The sequence below is a fragment of the Miniopterus schreibersii genome (genome assembly GCF_964146895.1).
Source record: "Miniopterus schreibersii genome assembly, chromosome: 9".
In the NCBI taxonomy this organism is placed as follows: Eukaryota; Metazoa; Chordata; class Mammalia; order Chiroptera; family Miniopteridae; genus Miniopterus; species Miniopterus schreibersii.
In genome coordinates, this window is record NC_138118.1 from 46,794,346 (window position 1) to 46,811,085 (window position 16,740).

Consider the following 16,740-nt stretch of genomic DNA (forward strand, 5'->3'; position numbering starts at 1 on the left):
TATGCCACTTTGCAGATGAGAAACTGAGGCATATTGAGGTTCTATAGCTTGTCAAACAGCCAATAGAGTTGATGAGAATTTAAAGCCAGGCACTTTATATCCAGAACATTGGTGCTCAGCTAGGGCGATTTTGCCCCTCAAGGGACATTTAGCATTGTGCAGAGACATTTTGGTTGTCAGAACTGGTTGTGCAGTAGACAGGTGGCTTCTGGCATCTAGTGGGTATAGTATGCGTACAGTACAGAGGCCACAGCCTCTCCACAATAAAGAATTATCCAAGTCCAAAATGTCCATAGTGCTGAGGTTGAGAAACCTTGCCCTAGAGCCTGAGCTCTTAATCACTGTGCTATAGTCAGAGTGGCATTGCCTTTTTTCCTTTAAATCTTATAAGGTTTGATAAGTCTGTTTCCAATAAGTTTTTAGTCACTTTAATTTAGAAAATTATATTGAAAGTAATTGTACTTAGAGATGTATGTTTACTTACCATTATAAGAATGTTAAGTCATCAATTTCTTTTGCATGTTTAATGTTTAGCATGTCCAGAGCTTGCAGATACAGTATTTTTTAAAACAGCTTTATTGAGATATAATTTACATGCTATGAAATTTACCCATTGTAAGTGTACAATTCAGTGATTTTTACTAAATTTGTATAGTTGTGCAACCATCAACACATTTTTAGAACATTTCCATCACTCCAAAAAGATCATTTATGCCCCATGCTTTCTCTGCTTTATGTGTCTATAGATTTTCCTTTTCTGGAAATTTCATGTAAATGTAATTATACAGTATGTAGTCTTCTGTGTCTGATTTTTTTTCACTTAGCAAGTTTTTTGATTCATCCATGTAACATGCATTCGGTACTGTAGTTCATTTCTTTCTGTTGTACAGTTAATATTCCATTGTATGGTATACACTACATTTTGTTTAACCATTTACCAGTTGAAGGGCATTATGAACAATGCTGTTATAAACATTTCCATACAAATTTTTATATGGACATATAAAATCATGCTGTCTTGATTACTGTACAGCTATGTAGTAAATTTTAAGCAACAAGTGTAAGTCACTCCAACTGTATTCTTATTTTTAAAAATTAGTTTGGTTCTTTTGGGTCCTTTGCATCTCAATATAAATTGTAGGATCAGCCTGTCAATTTCTGCAGAAATCCCAGTAGGAATTTATTGATCATTTTGGGAGGAACTATCACCTTAAAACATATTGACTCTTTCAGTCTATGAATGTGGAATGTCATTTATTTAGATTTTATTTCATTTCTCTCAGCAGTGTTCTGTGATTTTCAGTGTACAAGTCCTGTCTTTTTTTTTTTTTTAATTCCTTAACTGTTGTAAATGGAATTATTTTAATTTTATTTTCAAATTCTTTTTTACTGATACAGTTGACCCTTGAACAGCATGGGTTTGAATTGTGTGGGTCCATTTGTACACGATTTTTTTCAGTAGCTACTATTTTCGATTTGAGGTTGGGAGTCCATGGATGCAGAGGGCCGACTATGCATTGATCTATGCCATTTTATATAGGGGGCTTTAGCATCTGCAGATTTTGGTATTTGCAAGTAAATCTCCCACAGATAGCGAGGGACAACTTAAGTTTTGAGGAACTCAAAAGTTGTAAACGGATTTTGACTGCATGGAGGGGAGTGAGTGTCTCTAACCCATACTTTGTTTAAGGGTCAACTGTATATAGAAATACAATTTACATTTGTATATTGGTGTTTTTTTAATCAAGTGATCTTCCTGAACTCATTTATTAGTTTGTAGTTTTCTGTGGATCCTTTAGGATTTTTTACATACAGAATCATGCCATCTGCAAATGATGACAGTCATATTGACTTGAAGTGACAAGAGTAGACATCCTTGCTTTGATCAATTAAAAGTAGCTTCATCACTATTCAAAGATCAATTAAGTTTTTTCTGGAGCTATCTTGGATATTTGGTTTATTTTATACTAGAACATTGAAGCCAGTACCACAATTAAGAAATTTCTAGGTACTCCTTGTGTCAAGGATGACCTGTGGTTTGTGTGTTGAGAAACTGAGTTGGCTAGGCTTTAGGAGTGATGGGGTCAGGGTACTCTATCTAATGTTAATTATGGAGATCCTTTTATTTCTTAGACCTAGATTTAGTTACTCCGAGGTTTCTCTTTCCTTGGTCACAATCTTATCTATTTTCTTTTTGTTGCCATAGGTTGTTGATGTTTGTTCAAAAAGAAAAAAGGTTTCTGGTTTAAAGGGCCCCTTGGGTAGCCAACATTGATTTTTATCTATTTGGAGTTGGGCTCTTGGAGGATTCTAGAGGCAGCCAGCAAAACCATGGGAAGAAATGATTGTTTTCATTGCTGTTATTCTTTACGTTCTGTCTACTTATTTTTATGCTTAATAGCAGTACCAGTGAAGAATGTTAAAATACACATGATGATGTATTATATAAGCAGCATAATATTAATTTTTAAATTCTCAATAACATACTGTGATTGTATGGGGTATAAAGTAGTGACTACAAAATCTCCCTGTGCTTTAGAAGTTTTTTTATAAAAAGCCATTTCTGTATCCCATTTTGAAGTTACTGAATTAAACTTATTACACTATGGGACTCAGGGATCTTGTGTTGTAATTTGCTTTCTCCAGCTCCTAGCTGTTGTATGATTAGAGGTAGATGAAATAAGAGTAGTAAAACATTAATAATTATTGAAGCCTGGTAATGGATATATGGGGATTCATTATATTATTATATTTTTATATATGCATAAAATTTTTCATCATAGAAAATTTCAAAAATTCCCAGCTTGCACGTAGAACCCTGGCACCAGTCTCGAGTATCATTTGGGAGCCTCTGTAATTATTTGGATTCATAATCCCCAGAAATATTTTCTTGAGTATTCAGTGGTAAACCAACTATTATACAAAGTCTCTCTACCTTTGAGATATTTTGAATAGAGGCTGAAAAAGGAACAGATACAGAACAACATGTATAGTATGATTGCATATGTGTGGTTTTTCAAAGTATTTAGGTATACGCATAAAAATTACTTTTGGAAGGCAAAAAAGAACCTTAATATGGTATCTTTGTTGGGAAAGAGAGAGCCCTAGAATTCCCTAGAATACAAGGACAGGGAAAGATTGCTTTTCATTTTATATCTTCTTTAAGATTTAATTTTTAAAAATCATATATATTACTTTTATTTTAAAAATAAACCTACACAATTTTATAAAATTTATATTTTTGGACTTTACTATAAAGGTTGTTTTTATATCCTAAGTAGACATTACCAAATAATAAATAGTATAAATAAGAATTTTTGCAAATGAACTTAGTGCTCACCACATGGTATGTTTTGTAAAAGCCACAGAGATTTAAAACCCAGACTCTTGTCTAGTACTAAATATGGGATGATTCCCAGGAATTTGTATGTTAAAAGAGCTCCTGAGATTATACTGATTGCATCTTTAAAACCCAGCTTTTCATCATCAGATTTTTGTTTTTAAAGAATGACTTCTGCCCTATCCAGTGTGGCTCAGTGATCAGAGCATCAGCCTATGCACTAAAGTATTGGGGGTTCAATCCCTGGTTTCGGTTAGGGCTTGTGTGGGAGACAACCAATCAATGTGTCTCTCTCTCTCATCGATGTTTCTCTTTTTCCCTTTCTCCCCCTTCACCCCCTCCCTTTCTCTCTCTCTAAAAATCAATGGAAAAAATATCCTTCGGTTAAAGATTAACTAAAAAAAGAAGAAAAAAAAGAATGACTTCCTGTTGATATGATCTTAGAAATTATCCTTCTGATACCCAGAGTCAATTTTTACTGTTTTTCCAAGTAAATACTTTTAGTTATTTATTTAAATCTTACTTATGGTTCATTAGAAAACACCTGGATGCCAACAGGACATAATTTGTGAAAGCTTTTTTTTTTCTTATAGTTGATCACAGCCGAGTTAAGTTGACTCTAAAGACTCCTTCTCAAGATTCAGATTATATCAATGCTAATTTTATTAAGGTATGTATATTAACTTTAAATATTTCTCTGCCATACTTAATGTCTTCCTTCATACTAGTTTATTAAATTATTTTAAATTGCCTAAACATGATGACAGAAAAAGAAAAAAACAAAATCACAGCCCTTTTATGTACTTTGTCTTCTAGTGTTCTTAAGTTTTTACATGGTTATCAATACAGAGATATATTCAAACTGCTATTTGATTAAGTAAGACACTATTCCATTAGCTGCTCTGTGTTTTTGAATCTTTCTAATTATATGAGAGCGTAATTTTAGTTATTTTACATATGGTATTTATACAAAGTTTAATACTGTATTTTGTTGACAAAAGAATTAAAGTGGTAAAGTTATGTGGTAAAATTAATATTTTCTATGTCAGCATTGAACGCTCATGGTTTCAAATAAAAATCTGTTTTTCCCAACAGTTTTATTACAAAACCCCAAACAAATAGGTTAAACAAAAAACAAATACATAAGTGATTTTGCTGTTTCAAATGTTGTTCATGTTTATGTTCTTCTATAAACGTTTGTTACATGTTTGTTATAGGACATTTGTTAAAAGTTCTAGTTTTTAATGGCACTTTAATAACATTGAGTTGTTGCATTCTGTTGCATGCTGGTTTAGATTTTACTGTGTGATCTTGTTTGGTTTAATCTCAGGTTCATTATTAGAAACATATAGTAGGCATGCAATAAACTTTAAATTAAATAAATAATTGAAAGTGTAGCTATGGAAAAATCTAGCTAAGAAAGAACTATTAGCTAGTTTTATTTTTGTTCTTAGAATAAAAAAATGCATTTATGTTTCTGCTGCAGTTAATTTTGTTGACTTAGTATTGGGGCTTTTGTTTTTAATTCCTAGGTAACTAATAATTTTTAAATTAACTTTAGGTAGTTTAATACTAATTCTGTGTATTGTGTCTAATTAATACACAAAAGTAATAACATTTTTCCAAAAGCTGAAGTGAATTGATTATAGTATTTTGTCATGCTTTTATGTACTATGAAAGAAAAATTTTTGGAAATGCTTTAGTTGAAAGCAGCAGTATTACTAATAAAATTTGAAACCTTAAAATTTAGGTGAGGAAGTATTTTTGGTAATCATAATGAAATTTGCTTTTAACCATTTTAGGGTGTTTATGGGCCAAAAGCATATGTGGCAACCCAAGGTCCCTTAGCAAATACAGTAATAGATTTTTGGAGGATGATATGGGAGTACAATGTTGTAGTAAGTAATTTACTTTTCATAATCTATGTTGAGAAGTATTACATGTAGTGACATAGGATGTTTTACTGAATTAAGACTTGGAAGCACTTTTTAGCCATAATGATATCTTAATTATAGGTAATGTTTACTAAAAAGTCAGAAACTGATTCTAGGATGTATCATTGATTTTAAGGAAGAAAGTGTGGTAACACTTTAAACTTTGTCCTATGCCATTAACTAATAAGGCAGCTACCAAATAAGATGAATTGATATATAGATAGAGGAATAGCTATGTGATAAATCAAGTATAGTGAAATATTAATTGTAGAATACAGATGGCAGTTATATATAGTGTTTACTCTAAAATTATTTCAATTTTGCTTTATATTTGAAACATTACATTATAAAATGTAGAATGGGGAAGCAAATGTAATACCCTTACAATTAAAGACAGTTAAATGCATTTAACCTTTAGATAATTTTATTAAATGTAATTTCAAGTCAGAAATCTATAAGATTCATAAAATTTAATTCAAATTGAATGAATACATCATGTCAGTTGAAGTCAGTTTAACTTGTTGCTATATAGCCCTTGTTTGGAAGGTGCAATTTTGCTCATTTATGTAACTCATACTTTTCATATTAAAACTATTTTTTTTGATAGGCCAACTATACTTTTGCTCAGAGTAAAAAGTAATTCTTGAAATTTATATTTTATTAAAAAGAGAAAATTGTATTTAACTGATAAATTCTTCCTCTTATCCCACCCCTACTTCTTTTTTAGATCATTGTAATGGCCTGTCGAGAATTTGAGATGGGAAGGGTATGTATATCTGTTAACACTTAAAATAATTATGGCTTATCCTTTTTGTCACTTCATTTCTATGGATATATATTCCTGGTCTTTTATTATATTCTGGGCCCTAGTAATTAAAGTAGGTACTTTTTTTGTGTGTGCTATTGCTTTTATTGGATTAAAGGAACAAAATACAAGTACATTTTATTATATAATTAAAATAACAGATTTTTATTGTTAGTCTTCAAATATTTAATGGTGTTCTCAGTAGAATATGATTTATGGACTGAAATAGGTATTTTAAAAATAGGAATAAAATTGAGCAATGAAAGTGAGTTAAATAAAATAATTCTGATTAATTATTAATAAATTTACAACTTGAATATTTTGATTTGCAAATGCCACTACAGTTTTTGTTTGTTTATGCTATCTTTAAAGAAAATCCTTTAACCTGAAATTTTTAATAATGGTGTTTTTATGCCTTGTGCAAGTGAAATTAGTTCCAGACCTGTTTGATCTCCTGCAGCATCAACTACTGTGTTTTCATTTTTGGAGGCGATTTTATATTTATAGAATAGGTATTAAATGAAGCTTATGTGTGGTCTTCTATAAATCTGACACCTAAATCAAACTTACATAAACAAGTTACGTGGTGATTTGAAGTTTCCTTATACTAATGTGATTCATTAATTAAAGTAAAATTTATTTTGTTGTAAAAATTATTCAAATTTTATTTTTCAGTAAAGGGTATGTTGCAAAAGCAAGATAGTATACATCTCTCAGTTGTGTGAGATGTTATAATACATAAATCACTGGAAAAGCTTATTTGAACTGATAGTTTTTGTCATTCCTTCCAATCAAATTTTTACCAGTTGTGGAAGTATTCGGTAATATTGGACAGAAAATGAATATTTTCTAAAATTAGAAATTATACAGACTGGGAAATTGTTAATTTATCTGTTTAAGTACTGTTAGTATGTAGTTCAGTACCATTATTATATGTAATTGATTTTATTAGAAAATTTAAATTTTACTCTCCTAATATTTTCTTAAGTTGCTGTTAAGGTTTAGGACTTATTTCTCTTTTCATTCTGTTAATAAGTTTCCATTGTATATCAGTAATAATACTTGATGAAAAATTAAGTTGTTTTGAGTGCAAAGTTTTTTGAAACTAAAGATTTTGGAATTGATAGTGTTTCATTAGTAGTAAATAGTCAGTGAGTTAGCGCCTGTTAATTTGTCTGATACGCTTGACTTAAATCTTGACTTAGAATGTGACATAATGGAAAGAGCATAAATAATGAAATCAAACGAACGTACACTTAACTAGCAGTTTTGACCATGGTACAGTGAACTGCCCCCTGTGAGCTTCACTTTTCTCATCTCTAACATGAATGATATATAATTATAGGTTGTGTGTGTATGATGCTTAACACAGTTTTTGATATTAATAGTCATGAGTTTATACCTGGAGTATAAATACCAATATAATCCTTACTCAGTTACTGTGGTATGTTAGTAACACAGCTTCAATTCTTACTAAGTTAATCTTGTATAACTTGTTTTCTGTTTACTTCAAGATGTTAAAACTTTACAAGGTAGAAAAAAAAAATCCTCAAACATAATTTAATTAACTTTACCATTTTCTATAAACTACTGGGAAATGAGGTCTGAGGTTTTAAGCCTTCTAAAATACTAATAATATTTTACAAGTCAAAACTAATATACTAGACAGTTCTACTTTGTTGTTTTCTGAGCAGTATTGTCAGCTTTCGGTTAATTCTAGCCTGTAGGTAATAATTCCACTTACTATGTATGAAGCTACAGGAACTTAGTAAGAACTGATACATTTCCCACTGCCTTGAGGGTTTAAATTAGATTGTTATTTAAAGGCTTTCATCTTACTGGGTTTTGATAAAATTGTATCATTTCTTGGCATCAGAATCATTGTATATTCTAATTAAGTTAGGCTTTCATTTACTTACTTAATTTTCTAAAATGATGGGGTTTGATATTAGAAAGCCAATGAAAATTGAGTGTTCTATTTCTATACCTGTTTAAAACGGGAAGGTAAGAGGGGAAACTGGTTACACTTTATGTAATTTCAAATAAAAGTGGATAGTGTAAATTATACATTATGCTTGTATTGATGAGTTTTTACATCAATAGAACATTTGAAATATACTGTTCTTATTTTTACAGGTAAAGGAACTAAAGATCAATTAAACAGGAAAATTAGTACTTATAAAATTCTTCTGATACCAAGTTGAATGCTCTTTCGACTATGCCACAAATTTTACATTTAATGAGAATTCAGCCAGATATTACAGAGATTGCCATTTTATAGGCTTAAAACTTGCCTAGCAACCCTTCATTCTAAATGATCTTGTGCCAGGCACTTTTTGTAAAAGCAGGTTTTTTTCCCCATGGAGGAGGATGTTAATAATGCTCTTATGATTAATCTTGGAGAGGACACTATAGCCCATCTTTAAGAACAATGGATAAATATGAGCTCTCTCAGCTCCTTGCCTAACTGATGGTAATTTTTCTGTTTTCTGGGAACAACAAGCTAAACACCAGGACACAAAATATTTCTATTTATAAAGTTCAAGAAAAACTTTGCTACAGATTACTAACTTTTTTTTTTGGACAACAGAAAAAATGTGAGCGCTATTGGCCTTTGTATGGAGAAGACCCTATAACATTCGCACCATTTAAAATTTCTTGTGTAAGTATCTGTTTTTATATACATTACTTAATCAGAAAATTGGCAAGCTAGACTGATGAATAATGAAATTATAATTTGGTATGAACTCAGTTTTATATAAGCCACTCACTCAATGTTTCCACTGTAAGTCTACACTTAATTATACTAAACAAATATTAAAACATTAATTTTTACACTTCTTTAAAATTTAGAAACTTGGAAATGACTTCATAAATGTATAATTCACTTGTACCCTTATTAGGTTAATTTTGTGTTAGTCTTTGTATATAAGTTTATAATAAGTGTTGATATATGAGTAAATGGAGTAATTGTGCTTTGAGTGATCTATTTGAAACCCTTGATGACTGAAGTATAGTTTATCATGTTAATCTTTCATATCTGTTATGCTCTCCAGAATGTTCTTATTATATACAAAGATGGGTTTAAGAATTCCCATCCTAGATGTAAAGATTGATCTTTTATGGCAGATAATTTGATAAGAAACTTTATAACTATTTAATGAACTTGAATTAAATTTAAGTTCTAAAAACAGTATAAATCTGAGAAAATGAATTTAAAAAGCAATGAAGGAAAAACAAAAAGTAAAATATAAGCAAGTTTTAAAATAGAAACAACAATTTGCTTTGGGGTACACATGATGGCATCTTTCTTAATCACCTGAAAGAAATGTATTTTCTTATTTACCCAACTCAAAAGATCCATGATTGAACAAACATGAAAATTAAATAATTTACCTATATTAGAGTTTTTCACAGAACAGAACCAATACCGTGTGTATCTGTAAAGAGAAACATTAATTATATGGAATTGACTCACATGATTATGGAGGCTGGCAAGTCCAAAATCTGCAGAATGGGTGGGCAAGCTGGAGAGTCAGGCAAGCTGATGTTCAGTTCCAGTTCAAAGACAGTCTGGTAGAACCAGGAAGAACTGATATTGCAGATAAAAGCAGTCTGCTAGAGAATTCTCTCTTACTTGGGGGAGTCTGGTCTTTTTGTTCTATTTAGGCCTTGACTAATTACATGAAGGCCAACCGTATTATAGAGAGCAGTCTGCTGTACTCAAAGTCCACTGATTTAAATATTAATCTCACCCCAAAATATTCACAGAAACACCAAGAATAGTGTTTGAGCCCAGCTGGTGTGGCTCAGTGGTTGAGCATCAACCCGTGAACCTGGAGATCACGGTTTGATTTCCACAATCCCTTCTAGGGGGCATGCAGAGGGCAGGCGATTGATGATTCTCTCTCTCATCATTGATGTTTCTGTCTCTCTCCCTCTCCCTTCCTCTCTCTGAAATCAATAAAAACACTAAAAAAAAAATTAATAATGTTTTACTTAATATCAAACATTTGATATTGACCATTCAGTGGCTCAGCCAAGTTGACATAAAATTAACTACCATGTTTCCTATCTCATAGTTGCTTCTGTTTTACTTTGTTTTTAATGGTTAAATGAAAAACAATTTCTATGACTTTGTCATTGGTGAGTTCAAGAAGTTCATAATTTTATGACTTATTTATACTTAAAACTTATGAATTCTTCTGATACATGCCCAAAATTTAGTGCTTCCTAGGTTAATACAGAAAAAGACTTAACTTGTGTTACATAGTTCCCTTTATAAATACAATGTGTTTTTGTAATGTTAACTATAACTCAGAGTTCAACTGCCTGGATTTATTTTATTTATTTATTAATTATATATTTTAATTTTTCTTTATTGTTGAAAGTATTACGAATGTCCCCCTTGCCCCCCCCTCCATTTGCCCCCTCCACCCTGCAACTCACCTTCACTACCCTGTGTCTTTGTCCATGGGTTATGCATATATGCATGGGAGTTCTTACGTTAATCTCTTCCCACGCACCCATCCCGACTTTCTCTGTGAGATTTGATGGTCTATTTCATGCCTCTTTGTCTCTGGATCTATTTTGTTCATCACTTTATTTTGTTCATTAGATTCCACATGTGAGTAAGATCCTGTGATACTTGTCTTTCTCTAACTGGCTTCTTTTGCTTAGCATAATACTCTCTAGGTCCCACCATGCTGTTTCAAAGGGTAAGGGATCCTTCTTTTTTACAACTGCATAGTATTCCATGGTGTAGATTTCTGTGAATATGCTTGATATGATTTCAATCTTCTTGAACTTGTAGAGACTTGTTTTGTGTCCTAACATGTGGTCTATCTTTGAAAATGTCCCATGTGCACTAGAGGAGAATGCCTATTCTGCAGCTTTGGGGGGAAGTGTTCTGTAAATGTCATTTAAATCCACCTGATCTAGTGTGTCATTTAGAATCACTGATTCCATGTGGATTTTTTGTCTGGAAGATCTGTCCAGTAAAGTCAGTAGAGTGTTCAAGTCCCCTACTATGACTGTATTGCTGTCGATCTCTCCCTTAAAGTCCTCCAAAAGTTTTTGGTTTTTTCTTAAGCCTGTGTGAATCTTTTGTTCTGAGGTGGGTCTCTTGAAGTCAGCATATATTTGGGTCTTGTTTTCTTATCCATTTAGCTACCCCGTGTCTTTTGATTGGAACATTTAATTCATTTATATTTAAGGTTATTATTGATAGGTACTTACCTATTGCCATTTTATGTCTTTATGCCTATGTTTCTCATTCTATTTCAACTTACTAGAGCAGTCTGCTGTTTTGGTGGTGATAAGCTCCTTTAGCCTTTTTTTTTTTTTTTTGTCTGGGAAGCTCTATTTCACCATCTATTTTGAACGATAGCCTTGCTGGATAGAGTATTCTTGATTTCAGATCCTTGCTTTTCATTCCCTTCTGGCCTGTAGACTTCCTGATGAGAAATCAGCTGACAGCTCCTTTGTAGGTAACAGACTGCTTTTCTCTTGCTGTCTTTAAGATTCTCTCTTGAATTCTTGGCATTTTAATTATGATGTGTCTGGGCATGGGCCTCTTCGGATTCTTCTTGCTTGGGACTCTCTGTGCCTCCTGAACTAGCGTACCTTTTTCCTTTTCCTCAACCAGGTCAGGGAAGTTTACTGCTGTTATTTCTTCAAACAGGTGTTCTAACCCTTCCTTACTTTTTACCTCTTCTGGCACTCCTATGATGGGAATATTGTTACATTTCCTGTTGTCCCACAGCTCCCTTAAACTGTCCTCCTGCATTTTAATTGTTTTTTTTCTTTGGTTCTCCAAATGAGTGATTTTTTTTCTACTCTGTCTTCTACTTTGCTGATCTGATCCTCAGCTTCCACTAATCTGTTTATTCCTACCAATGTTCTTTAATTTCTACTATGTCATTCTTAATTTCCTTCATAGTTTCCATTTCTTTTCTTATGCTGTTGAGCATACTTACGATCAGTATTCTGAACTCCGTATGTGATAGATTGCCTATCTCCATTTCATTTATCTCTTCTTCTGGAGAATTCTTTTGTTTTTTCACTTAGGTTTTTTTTTTTTTTTTTTTTGTCTCCTCATTTTGTCTGTCTGTTTGAGTTTGTTTCTACGTATTAGGTAGATGTGCTAGGACTCCCAGTCTTTTTGGAGGGTCTCTGGTGCAGGCCACTGTCAGATGCTGTTTGTGACTGACCTTGAGTACCCTGTTTGTATCTATCAACAATCCATGGCTTGTGGTTCCTTCTTCTGCAGCCGTGTGTGTTTAGATAGGACCAAGATGCACACCAAAGTCTGCTTTTTCAAAGTTCTGATTAGAATGAAGTGTTTGAGGGTTAAATATAAGAATTTCAAAAAATCATACTGCGTTTCATACTATTTGAAAATAATAGAAACCAGTACATACCACATTGTCTACTTCTATGAGAGAACACCTACCCCCTCACCAACCCAGGAAGTATTCTACAATATTAACTCCCTAAACAGTCCAGGAAACCAAGTTCTGTGCAGTGTTGTTGTGTTGGAGATTTGCACATACATTTATTTATTTGAAATATATCTTTATTGATTTCAGAGAGAGGGAGAGAGAGAGAGAAACATCAATGGTGAGTGTCATTGATAGGCTGCTTCCTGCACACACACACACACACCCCCCCCACTGAGGATTGAGCCTGCAACTTGGCCATGTACCCTGACCAGAAATCGAACCTCCTGGATCCTAGGTCAATGCTCAATTGCCGAGCCACACTGGTCCAGTGAACATTTGCAAATTTAAATGTGATAATTGTACTCAGAGTTAAAATTCAGATGAAAATATATAGTGCTTAACATTCAACAACAGAAGAACTTTAAATTTTGAACAGTGTGGGATTATGAATAAATAAACAACTTAAAATAATGAATAGAGAAAAGAAAGTAGTAGTTTATAATTTGAAAAAAGATAAATTGAATTTTTGGATGGCTTTTCAATTGAACTAAAAATAATTTAAAAAGTCCTTGATGAGGTTTGATTTGATAGTAACAGCTGGTTTGATTTGTCAGCATTGGGATTGATCCTTGCTGAAGAAACACTTTTCTTACAAGATTTCAAAACGGAAGGTAGTTTGTATGTCTTGTGATTGTTTCAGACAACTTAGGGTTTGTTATCACCAAACCCTAAGTGTTATTTTTATCTAAGTAAAAATCAAATTTAGAAATAGAATGCAAGTTGGTGAAAGTAATCATAGTAAGTGACTTGATTATTTTCCAGTCAGAATGTTTGAGATTGAGGAAGGAGGACAGTATTAGGAGCTTTTTTGGTTTGGGGGTGAGGAGGGTAAAGTGTTAGTGGAAGTGGGAGGACTGGCTAGCAGGAGCTCACTCACAGTTGCTGTATGTAAACCGCTTAGACCAGATGTTGGTACACTATCCATAGGTCAGTCTAACCCACAACTTGTTTAGTAAATAAAGTTTTGTTGGAATATGACCAGTCCCGTTAATTTCCGTATTTGCCTGTCACAATAGCAGAGTTGAGTAGACAGAAACTATGTCCTGCAAAGCCAAAAATATTTACTAGCTCACCCTTTATAGGCAAGAGAAAATTAAGTCTTGGATCAATGTCTTTGTCCATCCTCATTTTTGATGAAAGTAAAATACAAACTTTTCCTTAATATTATTTGAAAAGTTCCAAGTAAATTAGTATGGCTTTAAAAATGAAAGCAGGAATATTTGTTTTTTATCAGTAAAACCGAATATGTTGCTCTTGACAAATCACTGTTCTTCTAGACTATCTTTGGTCTTTTAACTACTAAGGTAAAGAATAGGGACAAATTGACATAGAGGCTTTATTCTAATACTTTGACAAATACCGGTAAAAGTCTTTTTTTTTGTTTGGTTTGTTTTGTTAATCCTTGCCGGAGGATATTTTTCTATTGATTTTAAGAGAGAGTGAAAGGGAGGGGGAGGGGTGGGGAGAGAAACATCTGTGTGAGAGAGACACATCAATTGGTTGTCTCCCACACATGCCCTGACCCCAGGGTGGGGGCAGGAATCCAACTCTTTGGTGCATGGGCCAACGCTCTAACCATCTGGCACACCGGCCAGGGTGTCAGTAAAAGACTTTAAAGTGGTTATGTTATCCTTAATCAGAATAACAATTTGTGAATTTCTGCATGTATCCTCCTTCTACAGTTGGCATCCAGTTTAACAGAGTGGAATGTTAAGTAGGGAAAATCAAACTTTATGGAAAGATGTAATGGTTGAAGGTGGTGCTACTAAGAAGTGACATTTTGTTTGTATTATTTCTATTACATGATTCTGGTGGTGGCTGTTACATTTATTGGATAATAGACATTTAGCTAAGTAATGGGTTAACAGATACTTTTGTTTAAAAATATATATACACCACAGCCTCTTTCTCTTCAAAGAGGCAGCAAAGCAGCCTCCCTAGCAGAGGCAGAGATGCAGATCTTTGTGAAGACCCTGACTGGCAAGAACATCACCCTTGAGGTTAAGCCCAGTGACACCATTGAAAATATCAAAGTAAAATCCAAGACGAGGGCATCCTGCCTGACCAGCAGCATCTGATTTTTGTGGGCAAACAGCTGGAGGATGGCCATATTCCCTCAGACTATAATACCCAGAAAGAGTCCCCCCTGTGCTTGCTGCTTTGTCTGCAGGGTGGCATCATTGAGCCCTTCCTCTGCCACCTCTCCCAGAAATACAACTTGGACTTGTTATGCCTGCCTGCACCCTCGTGCTGTTAACTGCTGCAAGAAGTATGGCCACATCAACAACCTTTGCCCCAAGGGGTTAAATAAGGCCCCTCTACCATCTACTTCCTCTGCCCACATAGCAGCCTTCTACCTGAACCCCTTGACCCTGGGGCCTCAATAAAGTTTCCCTTTTGTTGACCAGAAATATACATATACACATACATATATGTATGTATGTATGTATTTCCAGAAGCAAAACTTAAACAAAGTTATGACTTTTAGAATGGTTATTATTATAATTACCAGGTACACCAGGAATTTTAATTATTTTATATTGAAGGCTTTAAATACAAGGTTATTACTTGGCATGTACTGTATGTTTTTGTTTTAATGTTGTCACTGACTTACAAACATTTCCGTTTATTTAGGAAGCTGAACAAGCGAGACCAGACTACTTCATTAGGACACTCTTACTTGAATTTCAGAATGTAAGTATTTTTTATTTAGAGATAATTTCTAAGGATAATTTTTTTTTTTAAGATTTTTTATTGCATTTTAGAGAGAGAGGAAGGGAGAGGAAGAATCATCTCTGTGACACTGATCTTCCCTCCTTCACACCTTCTACTGGAGATCAAGTGGCAACCTGGGCATGTGCCCTGACTTAATTGAACCAGAAATCTTTCAGTGCATGGGATGATGCCTAACCAACTGAGCCACTCTGGCCAAGGCTCTAAGAATACTTTTTAAAGAGAAGACATAAATAGTATACTATCTTATATAGTTAAGGAGATATAAAAATTTTTTTAGTTATGTACAGTGATGAAAATCAGAGTGTAATGTTTTATTTAGTGTCTTGAGGCTTATGCTTACATAATTAGATAATAATGTAATATAAATAATAGTAATATAAATAAAGTAATATAAGTTTTAACTTACTTAGAACAGCTTTCCCTAAATTAAATTTACTGTATTTGGAATAGTTGGTTTCTTTGCTATAAATGTATTTCTTCTATTGTAATAGCATATTATGGTGTTGTTTAGATAATTATTACCCACTTTTACAGTTTACAATATTTTAGAGAGAGAGACAGAGAAGCCACCATCGAAGCTGTCGTTATTTAGATATATGTTGTTTTTACTTGAGGTCCTTGACTTTAGTGCTTCAGAGCTATATACAGTGACAATTTGTCTAGGAAAAAATCAAAGAAAAATCTCAGGGACATTACAGAATGCTTGTTAAGTTCTTTGTCAATTTTCTCTTTTTATTATTTTATTTTTTAAACTATATTATGTAATTTAGCTTGACCAAGAAGTTCATCATTCTTCCCCAACTAGTGCATTTGTAAACATACTTACAACTCCTACCTTGTTATTTATAAGAAGACATGGTTCCAGTACTCTTATTAACCCTCTGACTTGACTAATCATGTCCCTTTAGCTGAGTCATTTATTATACTTTGGTTGCTATTTTTAAATTTATAATAATAATGATAGGTACGTTATTAAATTTCAGTGTATCAGGCATAAATAGTGATAGACACTGTTATCTCTGCACATAGATGAAGATATAGTGTCTTTAAGAAGTTAAGTAGTTTACCTAAAGTTACTCAGTAACTGGTAGAGTTAGAATCTGAATACAGTTTCAACCTGGATTCAAATCAGGTGTTCTTTCAGTTAAACATGTAGAATAACCATTTTCAAAGTATTTTGATTGTAGGACTCTTACATTCTTAAAAATTATTGAAGATTCCGAAGAGCTTTTGTTTATGTAGGTTATATCTTTCAATATTTACTGTATTTGAAATTTACACTGAGAAATTTTTTTAAAAAAACATGAATACACAAAACATATATTCTATTAGCTGTCAAAGTGATAATATTGTCATAAGTCATATAGTCTTGGGAAGACCCTGCTGTACACACATGAGAGAATGAGGGTGGAAAAGGCAAAT

At 33.0% G+C, this 16,740-nt stretch overlaps 1 protein-coding gene across 2 annotated transcripts in view; it reads left to right on the plus strand.

Moving 5' to 3' along the window:
• The window catches only part of PTPN12 (protein tyrosine phosphatase non-receptor type 12), a 97,141-nt gene that overhangs the window by 50,242 nt on the left and 30,159 nt on the right, over positions 1-16,740 (plus strand). For both annotated transcript variants that reach the window (XM_081146792.1, XM_081146793.1), the window contains exons 3-7: positions 3,934-4,010; positions 5,143-5,238; positions 6,002-6,040; positions 8,670-8,741; positions 15,217-15,276. In XM_081146792.1, coding sequence (XP_081002918.1) covers positions 3,934-4,010; positions 5,143-5,238; positions 6,002-6,040; positions 8,670-8,741; positions 15,217-15,276 — 344 coding nt within the window. The remainder of the gene's footprint in view (positions 1-3,933; positions 4,011-5,142; positions 5,239-6,001; positions 6,041-8,669; positions 8,742-15,216; positions 15,277-16,740) is intronic.